The sequence below is a fragment of the Echinops telfairi genome, unplaced genomic scaffold, assembly GCF_000313985.2.
Source record: "Echinops telfairi isolate 266 unplaced genomic scaffold, ASM31398v2 ScPeMD7_3533;HRSCAF=4204_0, whole genome shotgun sequence".
Lineage (NCBI taxonomy): Eukaryota > Metazoa > Chordata > Mammalia > Afrosoricida > Tenrecidae > Echinops > Echinops telfairi.
In genome coordinates, this window is record NW_022107431.1 from 99,139,101 (window position 1) to 99,159,564 (window position 20,464).

At 40.6% G+C, this 20,464-nt stretch overlaps 1 protein-coding gene across 4 annotated transcripts in view; it reads right to left on the minus strand.

Annotated features, from left to right (window-relative positions):
- The window catches only part of MYO6 (myosin VI), a 185,029-nt gene that overhangs the window by 12,313 nt on the left and 152,252 nt on the right, over positions 1–20,464 (minus strand). For 2 of the 4 annotated variants that reach the window (XM_030886763.2, XM_030886761.2), the window contains exons 25-31: positions 20,278–20,428; positions 17,997–18,205; positions 17,275–17,353; positions 10,925–11,085; positions 8,009–8,035; positions 7,630–7,659; positions 1,926–1,964 (exon numbers count right to left, since the gene is read on the minus strand). In XM_030886763.2, coding sequence (XP_030742623.1) covers positions 1,926–1,964; positions 7,630–7,659; positions 8,009–8,035; positions 10,925–11,085; positions 17,275–17,353; positions 17,997–18,205; positions 20,278–20,428 — 696 coding nt within the window. The remainder of the gene's footprint in view (positions 1–1,925; positions 1,965–7,629; positions 7,660–8,008; positions 8,036–10,924; positions 11,086–17,274; positions 17,354–17,996; positions 18,206–20,277; positions 20,429–20,464) is intronic. The other 2 variants (XM_030886766.2, XM_004696300.4) reach the window with 1 other exon arrangement.

Genomic DNA, 20,464 nt, shown 5'->3' on the forward strand with positions numbered 1-20,464 from the left:
GATGGCAGAAATAGTAAATAAACAGACTAACATGTTACTTCTGTTATCACTCAAGGAATTTCTCGTTAATTGTCTCTGTTGTTCTTCGGTGGCATCGAATCGGTTCCAACCCATAGCGACCCTGTGCACCACAGAACAAACACCGCGTGGTCCCGCACCGTCCTCACTATTATTCCTGACCTGAGCCCCCTGTGCAGCCGCTGTGTCAGCCATCGCATTGAGGGCCTCCCCCCATCCGCTGCTCCACTACTTGAAGAAGCAGGCTGTCCTTCTGCGGGACCGGGCCCTCCGGACAACATGCCCAAAGTATGATTTATTGCTTGCAAGCATGTTCTCCTGAACAGGGACCGTGAAGGTGGACTATCAGAAAATGAGCTAATTTATCCATATTTGATCTCATCACTTTACATTTTAAAAGAAATTAGCAATCTTGGTAAACTATCAAGTCACAGATGTGTGATGAGACCGTTACTGAAAAAAATGACATTTGAAAATGTCTAACTGTTCTTGAAGGAAAGAAAATCATTCCTATAATAGTAAGCTTAACAAGAAAATACAGTGTTTTTGCACCTTTGAAAGGGCTGTTTATGCTTTCATCTAGAGAAATATAAAAGAGCACCCTTCACCTCGCACAGTTAAAAATTGCTAAGCACAGGTATGATTAATCACATATACGACTGGCAAAAGAATAATGAGTGTAGCCAGTAGCCCTTCCTCCATCTTTATGCTTAAAAGCTGTTTTAGGTTTATGGTATGATCTACACTTTTCAAAAGCTGTGACTAGTGATTTTCCACGTAGCTTTCTGTTCTTAATTGCTTTGCTCAAAGAGAGCCAGCTGTGTGCCAGCACGGTTTCGCTGTTACCTTTCACAAGAAATCGTGCTGCAACACTTATTCAAGTCTTTTTTTTCCTGCTTCCTTAAACCACCATTCAATAAACTAACAAAAAAATGTCTTTTTCTTGCACTTCCAGGAGTCTTTTCTAACTAAGCAGCTGAAAATTATTATCACTTTTTTTTTCTTTTGAAAAAGGAAGTAAATTTACATAATATGCAGTTTTGTAGATTGGCAGAATATACATGTGTTCTGAAACTTAAAATAACAATGAATTCATATTGTGTCTTAAAATACAGTTTCAATATTCTTAACTTTTCATTCACATACCTCAAACAAAAATATGCTTGCTAAAATATGTATGCAGCATCCTGAGAAGCACGTGAAAGCAATGAACTTCAGTGCTTTTAATAACTCTGGGGTTATTAAAACAGTGAAATAAAGATGCAACACAGTGGTTGCTGCAATTGGTTATAAAGGCAATCATATAAAAGAGAGAGTAAGGTGGTAGCAAAATTAGCTTCTGATTTTAAAAATATATTAATTTAGCATTTCCACAATTTATAATTGGCAGTTAAATGTTATTGATTCATATCCATTTATAAAGACAATGAACAGATCCTGCCGGGCGGCATTTTCACACTAATGGTTCTGAAACTCAGTGCTGCGGTGCAGCGCCTCTCAGGAGTCCACAGCCCCTACTCATGGCCTACAGCAATCACAGAGCTGCCCAAATGCCAACCCTAGAGGGAGTTTCAAGATGATAAAATAGTCATTTTGTCGCAATGTGACAGAAGGTCCCCTTACACAGGACTGAAATGGTGGGGGACACTGATTCTCAGGACAGTGCCACAAACAAGGAATTATCCATCCAACATGACAACGGTGTACAGATTGAGAAGCACAAATTTAAAAAAACATTGCATTTTACCATTTTCAATGTTAGAAGGGGAGTGATATTTTTCATACAGAAAATTTACATGGAAGAGACAGACTATTCATGTATCAGGTACTGGGTCCAAGTAATCAAAAGTGATTTAAAAATATGATTTTCAGGTATGCTTTTATTTCCCAAATTATACTACACTGACCTATTCAAAATTTCTGACATTTCTTTGGCCATTTGTTCCCTGTAAAAAACAATAATATACCACGGTTATATAAAAGACATGCTACATAAATTACTTTAAAGTGCTAGCATCTTCACTAGGATTATTGATTTATTACCAATTTACAATTACTTTACTACCCCTAATCCATGATATAAAATACAGCAGAACTTCTGTTTACATTCAGCTGAAGTTATTTGACTCCTCCTGTAGCATCAAGTAGCTTCTAGATAAAATCCCCTAAGAACCAAGCTTTGCAGTATTTTCTAAGCATAGGGTGCAAACAGCTCTTCCTGATTGCATAGAGAAACTAGGCAGTATACCTTCTATACACAGATTCTCGTCCTGTACTTGCTTAATAAACATGAATTAGACAAGACATAAAGACGATAAACCAACCTGCTGTGTTCTACTGTGTCTGAGCTTAATAATATTCTGATGAATTCAAAGCTCTAACATTCTAAGTCAAAGCATGCTAAAAGAAGGAAAAAAGAAGAACACTACAAGTACACGAAGCTCTTCTTAAAGATCTGAAGCATTCTGACCTTGCAAGCCATATTTCCCAAAGGCAAAAACTTACTTTTCTTTTATTCTCCACAAGAGTGTAAATTTTCTCAATAGTTGCTTAATTCTCTGCAATGTCCTCCAAGTTTCATGTCCATCAACAGTTCATTAATGTCCTTATTTTCTTTTCCTGCTCTTTGTTCTCTTCCTTCCATAATTAATAATATTCTTATGTATTCTACTCCTCAGACTCTGATAACCTCAGAACATTAAAAATCCATACAACTTGTAAGAAAAAGTAGGTGTGTTTGCTTTAAGACGAATTTTCGTTTCCTAGATGCCTAGGCACCAATTAGGACCCTGATTACCAAGGAAGGGTGGACTCCTGGATCCCAATTTCCTTGTAATGAGCAACGGCTACAATTGGTACTGATAATAGTAGTCTAGCCAAGTAAACGCACAGAGAAAAAAAAGATGTATTTCAAAACCTATGATGGAGTTCCCAGGCAATCTTGTCGACGGCCATGAACTTCGGGACCAAGAGCTTCCAGCCGCGGCCCCCGGACAAGGGCAGCTTCCCGCTGGACCATTTAGGCGAGTGCAAGCGCTTCCAGGAGAAGTTCACGAAGTGCCTCCGGGACAGTGCCTTTGAAAGTGCCCAGGCAGAAGCGAGTCCAAAGACTACTAAGAGTGCCGAATGGAGAGGCAGCTGATGGCCCCAGAGCCGCTGGAGAAGCCTGGCTTCCGAGACCTGATGGCTGAGGAACCAGCCACACAGGACCGATGTTGATGAGGTGGTGCGCATCGTGCTGCGTGAGGCCTGCCCCAGGGCACCCTCACCTGGGCTGCAGGTGACAAACTCACCACGTGACAGCTGTTCCTCTTGACCCAAGGGGCAGGGTGCCTCCTCTCTGCCAGACCGCCCTTCCTGGCCCACCTACCTCCTGTAGCCCACGCCCCCTAGTCCGCCCTTGCTCCACCCTGCAACGGAACCCCCACCACCTGCCCTGTGCAGCCCAGTTTCCCGACCCCGCCCCTGTCACACTGCACACACCTAGCCGCACTCTCACTGGGCTAGCTGCCTCTGCAGTCAGCGTGGTGGTCCACTTGGCACTCCTTGATCTACTGTGACAGTGCCCTGGACTCCTGCCCTCTGGGCTGGCCTACCGCCTCCCTTCACCAGCTTGAGCCCTCAGCACCTCCCCTCCCCGCCTGCCGAATAAAAGGGTTGACCGAGAAGAAAAAAACAAAAAACCTATGATCAAGTATAACAAAGACAAAATACACAAACACAATTACCGTATATAATTGAGTATAAGCCAACCCAAATATCAGTCGAGGCACCTAATTTTACCACAAAAACTGCATTAAAAATGTGCTGAAAAACTCGGCTTATACCCAAGTATATATGGTCAATAAAATTTATCTTTTGATTGTGTCTACCAATCTCTATAAAAGTTGTAGTTTCTCAGGATTTTTCTGAACTCCCAAATTCAGGGTTATTTCAAACAATATTTTTAGTTCTATTCTCACTCAACCTCAACAATTTTTGTCTCAGTATCAAAGGACATCTCTGGTTTTCCCCATCTCTTTCTTCTGGATTTTCCTCCATTTCTTTTCCCACAGCAGGTTTCAAGGGCTCTCGGGCCTTTTAGAGCTTCTCCCACTTGATGTTTGACCTTCTGTAGAAATCTCCTTCTGCCAGGTCACCACACAGGATGGCAATGGCTACTGACTCAGCACTCCACTGGGTCCTCTGCACTGGGGTATGCCACCAAATGCCCTGGTCAAAAAGGCTCATGCCTCTGATGATTTTCCCAATCAGATGTTACTAACCTAGGTTTCTTCTTCTGATGTGACCAATGTGGAACTAAATGTTCACGATTTTACCTTAGATGTAAGTTGCAGGACTTATTTAATACACTATTTGTACACTGTTATGAAATCTTTTCAGGAAGTAATTTCTTATAATTATTTTGTGCACTAAATTTTTTATTTAGTTCCACTGCAAAAGGTAACTCAGAGCAGCTATTCTTAGAGAGGCCGAAAGTGCCCCCATGAGCGTCTGGTGGCCGGACAGTAGCAACAGCATTGCTTGAGCAGTCTAACGGCCTTGGTGGAAAAGGGGCAAGAATCAAACATTCTGCACAAGGAAGAAAGAATTGTCCCACAGCCCAGGTGATGTCACTGTGTCCACCAAAGTACAGAGATGAACTGTGATATACATATATGAGGGGGTACCCCTCCAAAAAAACAAATGCCCCTCGCACTGCCCTGAGCTATGTATTTAAATTTTTTTCAAAACAATCTTATCATCTTCAAAATACTCTCCAGTACACTTAGTATATTTGCCAAATCTGCTATTCCATTTTGGGAATATCAAACTCATCCATTTGGATAGCTGACTGCACCCTCCCTTGTTTTTTCTCCACCTCTTCTAAGTTGTCAAATCATTGTTGGTTCATGTTCCTCTTCATTTGTGGAAACAAAAAGAAGTTGCATAGCATGAGGTCAGGTGAGTAAAGTGCGTGGGACAAGAAAAGCATGTTGCTTTTTGCCAAAAACTAGCACACTGAGATGTACATATGAGCAGGTGCATTGTCAGGGTGGCAAAACTAGTCCCCAGTCTACCACAAAGCAGCCTTTTTTGTTGTATATGATTACAAAATCTTTTCAGAAAATCTAAATAGAACACTTGATTAAGTCTGACCTGGTGGAACGAATTCTAAATGCACTATCCCCCTCACATCAAAAAGACAAATGAGCATCATCTTGATATTTTATTTCACTTGACAAGCTATTTTTGGGTGAGGTGATGATGGCATCTCTTCCACTTGATTGATTGATGTGTGCTTTCAGGGTCATAACTAGCACCATGTCTCATCATCAGTAATGACCTTGGGGAAAAAGTCTGGGTGCTTCAGAGCTGTTCTTTAAAAGCACAGCATATTGTAGTTGATGCTCTTTTCTTGGTCAGTCAGATCCCACAGCACAAATTTCACAGTGACCCTTCTCATTCCCAAATCTTCCATTAAAATTCGCTGACCTGAGCTCCAAGATAGTCCGGATAATTTCCCCATTTCTTCAGTGGCCCATGGTCTCTGAACAGAAGTGCATGAATTTTGTCAACATTTTCATCCATTCAGGATGTTGACGGATGTCCAGAACAAGGTTTGTCATCAATCGACATTTCATCTTTTTTGAAACAAGAAATCAACTAATACACTTGAGTTTTCCCCATAGTGCTGTCCTTGTAAACTGTGTTCAACATCACAACAGTTTCTACAGCACTTTTCCCATGCAGGAATCAAAATGCACAGTCACACACTGTTCTCGTAAATCAGCCATCACCAAAAACGAAGTTCAAGCGAAACTGCTTTCAAGAAAAAATTCACCGTGACCAGAGAGAACCTTCCCAGGCAATGCCACTGGATGCACTAACACAGTGAGTTGCTCAGTGTTCACCTAGTGAGAAAAATATGTACTACAAAAGGTCTGTCTAGCAGAGATTTTTTTTTTCTGTTTCAGCAGGGGAGTGGTATCCCCTAACACATGTTTACAGAGTATTACATGTAAGCAACATTTTCTTTGCATGGTTTTAATAGTCACGGAATTTTTCTGAGGCTGGAACTATCATTTAATCTAGAAGAAACTGTACTTTGCTTCATTCAATACATTACAAAGGATAGTTAACAATTTCATTTGGGTGACTGCACCGACCTGCTGTGTACTTGTCACAGTGGTCCTTTGTTTAAGTAAAAGCCTTTCTGCTTTTACTTATGTCTTCTGCTGTTGTTGAGCCCATGCATTTTCATATTAAAATAAGTATTTTATTATAAGTACCTATACTATCAGTTCTTCTCCATATGAATTAACAAGGGGACCTCAAAAAATCTGTGGGAAAATTGAATTAAAGTTTAAGGCAATTTTGCCACAAACGTTTTGAAGCCCCTCATGTTTGAAATAAAGGGTTTTCTATATAGACCATATCACTTACAAAACATTTGCTGTTGATATTAAAGATGGACAGAGTTATGAACCACCACTTAAAAAGTGTTAATTGAGGTTGTTAAAGCTGTTAAAAATCAGATATTATATGTATTCCAAAGGTTACCTGGATTCTCCCTCTAAACTTTTGTAACAAAACAATATATTAGCACCAACTTTAGAATTATAATTTCAGATTACGACATCATTTGGATACTGGCGGAAATGAACTATCACATATTAAAAACTAAGCTTTTACCTTGGGGAAACATTGACATTGCTATATGAACCCACCAGGGTGAGAACCTGCCGGCATCTGATTGCTGATCGTGCATTGTGACTGGGCTCCTTTCCATTCTTTGGTGACTGAGGCCTCGTACTACAATCTACCTGGATTTTCGATTTTACTTTTTGAGTTGTACAGAATCCTCCATAGGCCACATCAAAAGCATCTGATTCAGGAAACTACCTGAACAGGACTTCACCTTAAACACACCTGTTGCAGATTAAAGGAAGTGAAATACTCCCTCCCCTGGATTGACGGCTATAAAGCCCAAGTGAGAGAAGGTGACAAAGACTGCTACATGGGTGTCATCAGGCTTCTGTCAAACCTCTTGATTTTGAAGTTGCCCAATAATAGGCAACTTAAGACTGCCTTATATTTGCCACCTTTGTATGTTCTTAGCTTTTTGAGATATGTCTTAGTTCTGCAGACGGAGTTCTGCCTTAGAGAATGAGCGCTATTGAAATGTGCACCTTATATCTAACCCCCAGATTTCTTTACCAAACCCCCCCAAGCTTAAAATACAAAAACTAAGCTTTTATGACTCAAATACTTTAACTATTTTATTTATTCTTATTAATGTCTCTTATCTGCTTCATTAAAGAAGTAAGGAATCATTTAAAACACATAAAAGATAATACATGTTACAGTTTCATCAAAATCAGAAAACACAAAGAAGGAAAACAATCCTGCACTCTTGTGCTGAACACTCTACAGAGAGTATGAACCACCTGTCTTGGCCCCCACAAATAGGAAAATGAGTTATAGTGTTCTCTTTATCTAATAAGAAAATAACTTGAAATATCCTTCAATAAGTAAACTTACTTCTCCTAAAAAAAGGAAAAGTACCCATATCCTATTTAAAATTTTTCAAACCAGTACATGAAATATTGAAAGTGGGAAATGACATACGGGGTCATTTTGGGTCTTGCTCCATCATTTCTGTGAAAAGAATATACTTTAGTTAATACCACAAACAAATGATTGTCAACATTTTGATTGTGAGAATTTGTTTCAATTATTTCATTAATTTAGAATTCTACTATATTTCTTCTATGTATGAGAATTTTAATATATTTTTCAATCTTGATTAAAATTGATTATAAAAGAATGAATTAATGGATTCAATTCAATGTAAATCAAACAAAAATATTAAATCTAGATTGAAAAAATTCATATATAGTGATATTTTTAAAAATCAGAAATGTCTAAGTAATTTAAAATCACTTTTTATGCCATAGAGTACGGTAAGATTTTAAAATATACTACAAATGTGGAAAATAGTTCTTACTTAGAAATTACAGGATGAGAATCCAAGCTGAAAAAGTAACTTAAAATTATTTATTGCAGCAGATCTCATGTGTTTATTTTTGATCCGTCACAGACCCCACCAACCACACTTTAATACAACATGTTAAGAACCGGCTTATTCAGAGTTCTGATTAATTAATTATAGAGAGATTCGTGCTAGCAAAGATAAAGATACACATTCTGAAACGTTTTGACTATAGTGCACCACATTATCAAGCATGAAAATGCGAACAGAACGTCACCCATAATAAAGTGCCAAAGCCTGTAACGAGGTTGTTCTTACTACTGAGTTGATTCTGACACGTGGCAATGCCTTGTGCAGCATACAAAGAGTGTAACATAACCCTGAGGGTCATAGGAAGGTCAGGGAGAGCTTTGGGAAAGATGTAAACGGCCATTCCAGAGGGATCTATACACAGGAGAACAGAAACACTTCTGCCGGTCAAGGCCATAATGTCGGGAATAGATGCTAATTACTGAGAAACAGGCTTTCCTAGCTAATTCTACTTCATTTCAGATGCAGAGCACCTCTCATTAAAGGTCCTAAATGGCCACACTTTCTCAGACACCACCTACCCTGGGAGTAGCACACCTTTCTGAAGATAAAAACAGGTCTGCATAGGAGCCAGTATCTTGTATCACAAAGAATGGCACTCGGTGTGCTTTCATATGGCTCCATTGAGTCCCTTGCAATCAATTGCAACCACAGTAAAGTCAGCTCTGTCAAATGCAGTACTTCCTCGGAGATTCGGACTTACGGCGGCTAGAGCAGTCGGGAGTACTATTTATGGAAGCATTCTACCACATCCTTGTCCTGTGGTCGGTTCAAAGTATTGATCTCTCAAATAGTAGAGGAGTGCTTTCATCACTACATCACCAGCATGCCTTACCCCACTGCCATCCAGCCATGCCGACTCACAGTGGCCCTATCGGTCAGAGGAGAACTGTTGTTCCTTACAGTTTCTGAGGCTGTACGTTTTCATAGGAGCAGACAGCCTCACCTTACTTTCATGATGCAAATGGTGGGTATGAACCATCAACCTCATCATTAGCAAGTCAATGCTAAGCACACTATGCCACCAGGGTTCCGCCAAAGTCATAAACCAAAATCAAACACACTGCCATCCAATCGGCTCCAATCACAACCACCCCAGAGAGCTAAGCACCTACGAAAGCGATGGCAGTGTGAAGACTTTCATTATAGTGAAATGCTAACAGAAGGCCAGTCATTCAACTCAAATCCAAGAGTTGATAGTTATCATACTTTACATTATATTTAGTTTATTTGAGATGGTCAAGAGTTGGAATCAACTCAGAAGCAACTAACAACAGCAATCCAAAGTGTTTTCAGTATATTTTCATATACAACTGAGACCCTCAACAGAAAAAAAAGAAGAAGAAAGCATACTAAAATGCCCTTTTCCTATTTCTGTTGTCAAGGAACCCTAGTGGCATGGTGTGTTAAACGTTAGGGAGATAGGCACAAGGTCAGCAGCTCAAATCCCCTGCCGCACCATAGGAGAGAGATTCACAGTCTCAGAAGCCGGCAGGAACAGGTTTACCAAGTCCTCTGGGTCACTATGAGTTGGAATTGACTCAATGGCAGTGGAGGGGTACTTTTGTTTTCACGAAAGTAACTTAACCACACTCACTATCATTAAGTCCATTTCAATTCATAACAACCCCGTAGAGCAGAGCAGACTGCCCCATAGGTCTTTCAAGGCTGTAAAGTTTACCAAAGCAGGTTTCTTTCCAAAAGCAGCTGGTGGGTTCAAACCAGCAACGACCTGGTTAGCAGTCATGTGTTTAACCACTGTACTATCTACACACGCACTGCTATGGAGTTGATCTGACTAATAGCAACCCTTATAGAGTTTCCCAGGCTATAAACCTTTACAGGAGCAGACAGCCTCATCTTTCTCCCATAGAGTGCCTGGTGGGTTGGAACCACTGACCTTGTAATTGTTTGACAGTGCCACCAAAGCTCATTTTGGTACCAGGGCTCCTTAAAATCTAACCACTGTCCTGCAATTAGAAGCCACGAGTTTTCTTTCACAAGGAAATAGTTTCACCTACTACTGCTTGTGCTTCAATTATATTTAAATTCTGAAAAGCATGATTACAGATATTCAGATAGGTCTCTTTAGGTACATATATACACAGCATATACACTCACACATACAAGGACCGCACAAACGAATGTTTCTTTTTTTTGCAGTGTGTATATAACTGAACAAAACACTATCATGTCCATTTGTTTTAAATAATGAACCAGGCACAGTAAAACTTTCCTAAAATATCCAACATCCACAATCCTCCATACTATCCTAGAATACAAAGACAATGGAAAAAGCATAGGAAACAACTTATTTCAACATGCTTAATCACTCTTCTAGGAAAGGACAATCCATTTATTGTGAGACACAGAAGGAGGGATTTTCCCTCATTTTAAATGTTGGGATGTATACTGTCTTCAGCACACAGAAGCACCTTGCCGTTAGAAAACTCACAACCTCAACCTCAAATAATTTAAACTGCATTATACTACATCCACTTACTCCTACACCAGTGTATGACAAGTACTTAAAAGTTGTATTTCTTTCTATTTAATATTCTCAGAAAATTTCAGCATAGAATTTGCAATGTTTTCTGAGCAAAGGGCTTGCTAACTGAAATATCTATTTTAATTTTCAATAGCTTAACTATGTGATGGGAAATTAACTGTTCAATTCATGTAGATATGTAAGAGGGCAAAATAATTTTAAAATGCTTTTCCTAGAGGACCTAAAGAACATGATTCCCCCGCCATTTTCCTCTCACATGGAAACGAGAAGCAGAGAGGTGAAGAAAGCTATACAGAGGACCCTTGCTGCACCACGCCCAAGGGCCTGAGTACCTCCGCAGTGCTGGGTCGGCCTGGCCTTCATCAGTGATGAGCTCCGATTCACTCTGCGCGATCCGCAGGGCCAGCTCCCGGTCCCGCCGCTCCTGTTCCAGAACGGCCTGCTGCTGAGATTCCTCCTCCCGCTGTCTGGCCAGCTGCTCCTCCACTTCAGCCTGCGGAGGGCAGAGAGCCAATTTTACCCACAGGCCTCCGCTTCTTTACTTGATCGTCATAATTATTATCAAAAGAAGAGTTATTTATTAAGAATACCAATTGTTCAGCCATACTCTCCTTAGTCCCTATTCTCGTCCAAATTAAGATACATGCTCTGAAACCATCTTCTGCTTTCTTCGCCTAACCAACTCCAAAATAAGGTAGAGGGACCACAGCTTTGACCATTCAAATAAGCATCTCAAACATCGATATTCTAGCTATCACTAAGACTAGGAAGAAAGGTCTGGAAATCTACTTCAGAAACTCAGCCAATGAAAACTTTAGAAATTACAAAAACTGTCCAATATAGTACTACAAAATGAGGCCCCAAGAGTGAGGTCCAGGTACTATGAGCCAAACTCCATTCAGGGATATATATGGCAGCCAACTAAGTAAGAGGGGAAAAGAACGGGGCGGGAGCGGCAGGGGCGGGGAGGCCTGGGTAGGAGGGGAATAGGACACTAACCCATCCAAGGGAAGGGTATTATTTATATCTCCACAGGAGAGGGAGAGAGAGACCAGGCTTCAACCCGGTGCACCAAGACGTAAATCCAACATACCAGCATGTACCAGTGAACTAATAGAGAGGTCTGCAGGGCGGCCCCAATCCCAACTATGTGGACCGCACCCCCCCAAGAAGAGTGCACTTCAGAGGACAGCACTGATCTACAGCTTGGGGAGAGGGGCAGGTCTGATCAGAGCACACAGGAGCAAATGAAGGGGGAGAGAGAGAGTGGGGCACATCCGGGCCCAAGGCCCAAGGACGATATTCCTGCTCAGAGCAGACAATGCACAGAGAGGCCCATAGGGACAGCCCCACCACGATGTCCCTCACTGAACCATAATGCTACAGGGGACAACACTGGAGACACAATGTGGGAATTGTGCCTGATCTGACCTCGTCACACCAAGAGCATGCAAAAGAGCAGCAGGGAAGCAAAGAGATGAAATCCTTGGGGAATACCAAAAATAGACTTGAGAGACAAAGTGTGGCACCCCAACAGACTCGACAGGAAAACACTCCTAAAGGTCAAAAAACAGACCTGGAACTATTTGTAGGCGTTTCCTTTCTTGTCATTGGCTTTCTTTTTGTTGTTATTTTGTTTTGGGGTTTTGTTGTTGTTGTTGTTACTATTTTGTCATCCTTTGTTGTTTTGTTCGGGGTGATAATTAAGATTTATTGTGCCAACATGGCTGATAAACACATGTAGGATTAATTGAAAGGTGGAGAAATAAATAGCTCAGTGAGCCTCGCCTTTCTTGTTCTCTGGTCTCCCTCTGATGATCAGACTAGTGTGTGGCTGCCTTAGCTAGTTCTTTGCCTCAGCTGGCAAGGCTACTTCCTGCGAGACATCCCTGAGGAGAAGCCACATGGACCTATCCCAATGCAGCCCTGGGTGCTGGAGCAGCCGCGTGGAGACCCCTGCCAGCACTGAGATGCTTATGTGCTCACTGATTCGGCTTTCCTCCTGCAATCGGCATCACTGCATGTGTTTTGTGAGATTGAAGAGAACTTTGTAGATCAGTGTGGTCATAATGGGCTAATGTCGGACTTCTGGACTTGGACTGGACTGGGTTGGGATCCTTTCTCAATGTACACTTACCTTTTATATAAAACTCTCTCATATACATATGAGTTTCTGTGGATTTGTTTCTCTAGTCTATTCAGATGAACACATTTGACTTTGCCTGGGTTTTGCACTTATTAATGTCTCTGCATGTCTATATAGATAAGATAGGCGGAATAAACAATTCGGAAGCAAAAACAACGGAACCAACAGTTCCCCGGGGGATATGGGAGAAGGCGGGGTAGGCAAAGGGAAGGGGGAAGGCAACCAACCCAGAGACAAGGGAATAACAAGTGAACTAAAATCAATGGAGAGAAGGGCGTAGGATGCCTAGTGGGGCGTAGCAGCAAGGAATTACTAAACCTGATTGAAAGCCAAACATGATGGAGGGGCAAGAGGAAAGTAAAAGGAAACAGAGGAAAGAACCAGGAGGCAAAGGACATTTAGAGAGGTCTAAATAAAGGCATGTTCCAAGATGTGAATGCAACATACCAGCCTGGAGTAGGCAACCAGTGGAGAGGTCTGATGGGCCGGCCCCAATCCCAACTGTGTAGACACCTATGCCTCCCTCCAGAAGAATTTATTTCAGAGGACAGCACTGAAGCTGCAGCTCAGGGAGAGGGACATGTCTGATCAGAGCACATGGGAGCAAATGAAGGGAGAGGAAAAGAGAATGGAGCACATCCTGGCCCACCAAGCCATGAGGACGATATCCCTGCTCCAATCCACAGAAAAGATCATATGGCCGGCCCGACTATGAGACATGACATCCCTCATTGACCCATAGCCCTACAGGGGACAACAATGGAGACACAGTGTAGGAACTGTGCCCGATCTGACCCCACCACACCGAGGCAAAACACTAAGGGCATGCAACAGAACAGCAAGGGGAACAGAACAATAAAGTCCCCAGAGAATACCAAAAATAGACTCTGGGGCCAGGGCTTGGCACCCCAACAGACTCCACCGGAAAACACTCCTAAAGGCCAACAAACATTCCTTGAACTATTTACAGCCTTTTCTTTTTTCCCCTTTTTTTTGGTCATTGATTTTACTGCTATGTTGTTTTGTTTTGTTGCTTTCTTTTGCTCTGTCTTGTTTTTGTGCATGTTGTTGTCTCCGCAGGTCTGTCTAAATAAGATAGGCTGGATGAACAATCTGGAGGAGAAAACAACGGGACTGACAGTTCAGGGGGTTGGGGGGATGGCCTTGGGAAAGGGGCAGGTGGGGGTAAAGGAAGTGGTGTTAACAAATCAGGGACAAGGAAACAACAACAAGTGATCCAAAATTGGTGGTGAGGAGGGTGTGGGGGGCCTGGTAGGGACTGACCAAGGGTAATGTAACCGAGAGGAGTTACTGAAACCCAAGTGAAGGCTGAGCATGATAGTGGGACAAGAGGAAAGTAAAAGGAAACAAGGGAAGAACTAAGAGGCAAAGGGCATTTATAGAGGTCTAGATAAAGGCATGTACATATGCAAGTATATTTATGAGTATGGGGAAATACATCTATGTGCATATAATTATAGGTTTAATATTAAGGTAGCAGATGGACATTGGGTCTCCATTCAAGTACTCCCTCACTGCAAGAATACTTTCTTCTATTAAACTGGCATTCCATGATGCTCACCTTCCCAACACAATCACTGAAGACAAAGTGGGTGCATAAGCAAATATGGTGGAGAAAGCTGATGGTGCCCAGCTATCAAAAGATATAACATCTGTGGTCTTAAAGACTTGAAGGTAAGCACGTGGCCTCTAGCTCAGAAGCAACAAAGCCCACATGGAAGAAGCACACCAGTCTGTGTGATCATGAGGTGTCGAAGGGATCAGGTATCAGGCATCAAAGAACAAAAAGTCATGTCATTGTGAATGAGGGGGAGTACAGATTGGGGACCCAAGACCCGTCTTAGGCAACTGGACATCCCTTTACACAGGGGTCCTCAAACTTTTTAAACAGGGGGCCAGTTCACTCTCCCTCAGATGCATAGGAGGGACGGACTATAGTTAAAAAAAAAAAACTATGAACAAATTCCTATGCACACTGCACATATCTTATTTTGAAGTAAAAAACAAACGTAGCAAAAACACACCCGGTGGGCCAGATAAATGTCCTCAGTGGGCCACATGTGGCCGCAGGCCGTAGTTTGAGGACGCCTGCCTTCACGGAAGGATGGCGGGGAAGAGACGAGCCTGTGAGGGTGTAGTGTAGCAACAATGAAACATGCAACTTTCCTCTAGCTCCTAAATGCTTTCTCCCCACCCACTATCGTGATCCCAATTCTACCTTACAAATATGGCTAAACCAGAGGATATACACTGGTACAGATAGGCACTGGAAACACAGGGAATCCAGGAGAGTTGATCCCTTCAGGATCAGTGGTAAGAGCAGAGATATCGGGAGGGTGGAGGGAGGGTGTGGTGGAAAGGGGAAACCAATTACAAGGATCTACATATAACCCCCTCCCTGGGAGATGGACAGCAGAAAAGTGGGTGGAGGGAGACGTTGGACAGTGTAAGATATGACAAAATAATAATAATTAATAAATTATCAAGGGTCCATGAGGGAGGGGGAAAATGAGGAGTTGATACCAAGGGCTCAAGTAGAAAGCAAATGTTTTGAGAAGGATAATGGCAACAGATGTACAAATGTGCTTGACACAATGGATGGATGGATGGATTGTGATAAGAGTTGTACGAGCCCCCAATAAAATGATTTAAATAAATAAACAAATACAGGCATGTACACATGTAAAATATTTATCTATAACAAGAGAGGAACAGATCTATGTACTTATGTCTATATGTTAAGACTTAAAGTTGCAGACTGACATTGGGTCTCTATTGAAGTACGCCCTCAACACAAGAACACTTTGTTCTAATAATTCAGCATTCTGTGATGCTCACCTTTCAAACAAGATTGCTGAAGACAAAATGGGTGCATAAGCAAATGTGGTGAAGAAAACTGATGGTGCCTGGCTATCAAAAGATATAGCATCTGGGGACTTAACGGCTTGAAGATTAACAAGCGGCCATCTAGCTCAGAAGCAACAAAGCCCACATGGAAGATGCACACCAGCCTGTGTGATCCTGAGGTATCGATGGGACCAGGTATCAGGCATCTAAGGCCCAGAACAAAATCATACCGAGTGTGAATTGAGGTTGGGGGAAGGGGGAAGCTGTGGAGTGAAGACCCAAAGCCCATCTGTAGACAACTGAACATCCCTCACAGAAGGGTCACAAAGAAGAAATTACCCAGTCAGGGTGCAGTATAACACCGATGAAACACACAATTTTCCTCTAATTCTTTAGTGCTTCTTTCCCCCCACTATCATGACCACAATTCTGCCTTACAAATCAGATTAGACCAGAGCATGCACACTGCTACGGATAATAGCAACATAGGAAATCTAGGCTATATTAACCCCTCAGGTTAACAATGAGAGTAGAGATATTAGGAGAATGGGGGAAGGTGGGAAATAAATCACAAGGATCAACATATAGCCATATAGCCCCCTCCCAGGGAGATGAACAACAGAAAAGTAGGTGAAGGGCGACAGAGGATGATGTAAGATATAAAAATAATAATCTATAACTTATCCAGGGTTTATGAGGGCAGGCAGGCAGGCAGGGGAGGGGAAAATTGAGGAGCTGATATCAAGGGCTCAAGTAGAAAGGAGATGCTTTGAAAATGATGATGGCAGCATGTGTATAAATGTGCTTGACACAACAGATGATTGTGTGAATTGTGAGATGTAAGAGCCCCCAATAAAAGTATTTAATTTAAAAAAAAACAAGCGAGCCCCAGAGGTTGGAAGGTCCTGAAAATACACAGCAGCCACAACAGTGGATTCAAACACACTAACAATTATAAAGATGATGCAGGGCTGGGCAGCATTTTGCTACATCTGTACATCCTGGGCCAGGGACACCTTGGTGGCAACCAACGATAACAACTAGATAGACTATCAAAACCAAAACCTAGACATCAGATGCCAGAAATGTTAAGTAGTGGTTGTGCTTTTAGAATATGTTATGAAAGTCAAGACAGATACCTGATTTGTTACTCCCAGACCCAGGACTTTTAAAAAAAATGTGAGCATAAAAAAATTGGAATTCCAATTGGTTAACACCAATAGCTACAAAGTTTTAAAAAATATTTTTAAAAATAAGTAACTATGCTTCAAATGATTTCACATTCTACTAGGTAATCTAATAGCAAACACAATACAAAAAAACTAACATTTAGTGAACTAGACACTACTCTCAATGCTCTAACATGTCTTAACTCATTTAATGCCCACATCTATTTTTTATCCCCAGTCTACAGAGTAAACCACAGCCCAAAGGGTTCCTCATTGTGACCTGTGCAGCATCCCCTTTGTGCCAGTGACCGAGCAGGGTGTGGACCAACATCCTCACCTCCCTAGTCCCTGCCATCGCCACCTCAGAAACTGCGTTTGCTCTGAGAAATAAACTAGTAACGGCTTATTTAGTCCAAGTACTTGTTTCCACGTCCCCCGTTTTAAAACTCCGAAATTCTATTTTCATACAATCTAATTCAATCATTTAACAAGTGCACACCTGAATACGTTTTTCATCATCTTCCCTTTTCTTTCTCTCTTCTTCTTCTTGTTTTCTCTTTGCTTCCATCTCAAGTTTCCTAACAACAACAGAAAACTCTTTAAAAATGCAGTAGAAAATGGGAAATCCTTTGGAAGGCCATTTAACTATTACTAAAGAAGGGTCACGGAATGGAAGCCACATTAGCCTCCTGCTCCTGTGCATTAACAACTTATTTTGAATAAAATAAAGTCTAACTCTACTAGCAGTAATTTTGCTAAAAGAAAACAAATGCAATTCGTTATTTTCACAATTTTTAAAACTGCAGATTGGCTTGGTTACAAATCCCAGCAGCAAGCTCCCGATTACGTGTGCATTTCTGACTCCTTCAACTATAAAACCCTTACACTTTTTCAGTCTATCCTATTGTGAAGACTTTTTTAAAAATTGCTAGTTTTTAAACTATAGAAAAATAGTAGTACCCTTCTCTCAAGCTTATAAAATAAGATGTAAGTAAGAATTTTTAAAAAGAAGTTAAGAAATCCTCAGGGAAAATTCAGGTAATAGTTGGTTCTATTCTTCTTCTACAATAGACTAAAGTCTCAACTTTTAAACTTATTCAAAGACTAATTTTTAAATAAAAATATTTGTTTTTTAAGTAACAGTATTCATGACACCCCGAGATCAAGAATTCACTATTCTGGAAATGTCCACGTCCCGCGGCCACGCTGTGAAGGCCTTACATCCGCCTCTCCTCCTCTTCCTTCCTCCGGCGCTGCTCTTCCTCTTCACGCCTCTTTCTTTCCTTTTCCATTTCTTCCTGAATACGTCTCAACCGTTCTGCCTCCTCTTCCTGCTGTTTTTTCTTCTGCAGTGCACTCAGGAGGTCCTCTGAGCTTTTAACTAGTGCGTCGTACTCTTTCTGTATTTGTTCCCTGGTCATCATAGTGGACTTAAAACAAAAAAAATAGCAATAGACTTTAAAAGCTATCTCTTCACACAAACATTTAACCCCACTGTAGAAAGTAAGAAGTTCCAGTTTTTTAAACATTTAAGATTTAGCTATTTTTGTTAGGTGCTTACTACTCTTCAGCAAAATGTTCAAATAGTACCAAAAAAGTCTTTGAGAAGTTAGGAACTCCATCAAAAATGGCTGGTTGGCTTACTTATGTTAGTATTTAAGCTTATAGCTGGGTGATTTTAACTGATAATGGCATTGTATAAACAGAGACAGCCTTTGATTTGTAAAGTCAGCAACATTATCTATAGCAGTGGTTCTCAACCTTCCTGATGGCCACAACCCTTTAATATAGTTCCTCATGTTGTGGTGACCCCCTAACTCCAACCATTAAATTATTTTCGTTGCTACTTCATAACTGTAATTTTGCTACTGTTATGAATCAGGTGACCACTGTGAAAGAGTCGTTCAACCTCCAAAGGGGCCGTGACCCACAGGTTGAGAACAGTGTCTCATCTTCTTTCTCCTTTCTTCTCCCAGAACAGTATTACAGTCTACATAAAATATTTGCAGAAAATAAAACTGGAGGCTCACTTTAAGGCATTTTTCTATTCCAGATAAATCTAGTGAACCAAGAATGTACGAGTCATGGTTGACCAATGGTTTAACACTCAGCTGCTAACTGAAAGGCTGGCAATTCTCTGAGAACGTTCTATCACATCACATGAGGTCACTATGAATCAAAATCTATATGATGGCGTCTAACAATAATAAGGCAATCAAACGCTCATGTTTTTATTACATAAAAACATGAAACGAGATGGAAAAAATTAAGACCCTCGAATGCAACTTGAGTAATAAAAATTAAATATAATTCATAAATAAGAACATAAAAATTTTAATCTCACTAGTAATCAAATAAGGTAAAAACATTTCTTTAAAAAGAGGACCCATTTTTTCACATAAAATTAGAAAGGAAAAATTAATTGCTACCTTTTCTAAAAGTCACTGCCATTGAGCTGATTCTGACTCACAGCGCCCCTATAGGACAGAGTAGAACTCCCTGGATGGGTTTCCAAGACTGCATTTTTATAGTAGAAAATGTCATCTTTTTCTGTCAGAGTAACCGGTGGATTTGAACTGATGATCTTGCAATTATCAGGGCAACACATAGCCCACTATACCACCAAGACTCTATTTGCTATATGCATAGCAGTTTAATAAATTATGTCATAATATACATAAGAATGATAACTCCCCTGCCATTAAGCCAATTCTGACTCACAGTTACCCTAAGGTTTCTTAGACTGTAGTATTTACAGACCCACACAGCCTCATCTTCTCCTAGGGAGAGGCTGGTGGATTTGAACTACTGGCCTTGTGGGTGTCAGCCCAATATCTAAAACACCCATCACCAGGACTCCTTACTTTATAATATGTAGAAGGTATACAACAAGATGCCACAGACACAAGATTAAATGTTGATTATGGAAAGAGCTATTAAAAAGTATGAGCAAATAAAATAAGCTAAATGTGTTGGTGTGGAGGGATTTAAGTTTTTTTGGTTGGTTTTATCCAAAGTTCCAATAATATAACATTTATTTTATAATTTAAAAATTAGTATTAGGAAAGTAGAAAGCATCAAACAAAATAATTTTGGCCATCAGAGAATCGATAGAGATTTCAAGATTCTTGACCTGTTTGTTAACTTCTGGTTTTCCATCACTCAATGTGCATTGATTCTCAATTGTGATTATGAAAAGCTTATAAGCAGAACATAATATGCAGTTATTGTTTGGGATACTAATTACTATTTAAGGACTAAAATCTTTCATGGGAGTAAATGTAAACTCATTACAAATTGTCTTCCTTTTTTTCTTTTTATACTGGAAAATTTTAAACATAGAAAATACCATAGAGAACAATACACTACACATCCACTTGTCATCATATGGAATTAATACTCATTAATGATTTTGATGTTTAAAAAATAGAAATGTTCCTATAAATTTCAAGGTAATGAACAAAAGAACAAAAGTGAACATTGTTGGAGAAAAGGTGAATACCTTAATTTTGGCCATCAGAGCATCAATAGAAATTTCAAGATTCTTGACTTGTTTATTCACTTCTGGTTTCCCATCTTTCAATGCACTTACTACTTCGTTAAATTTATCAAGTCGCTTTTTCAGTGTGCCCACCTTCACCAGGCCATCGATGCTGTAAAGATGTTATGTCATCAGAGTTTAATTTTTA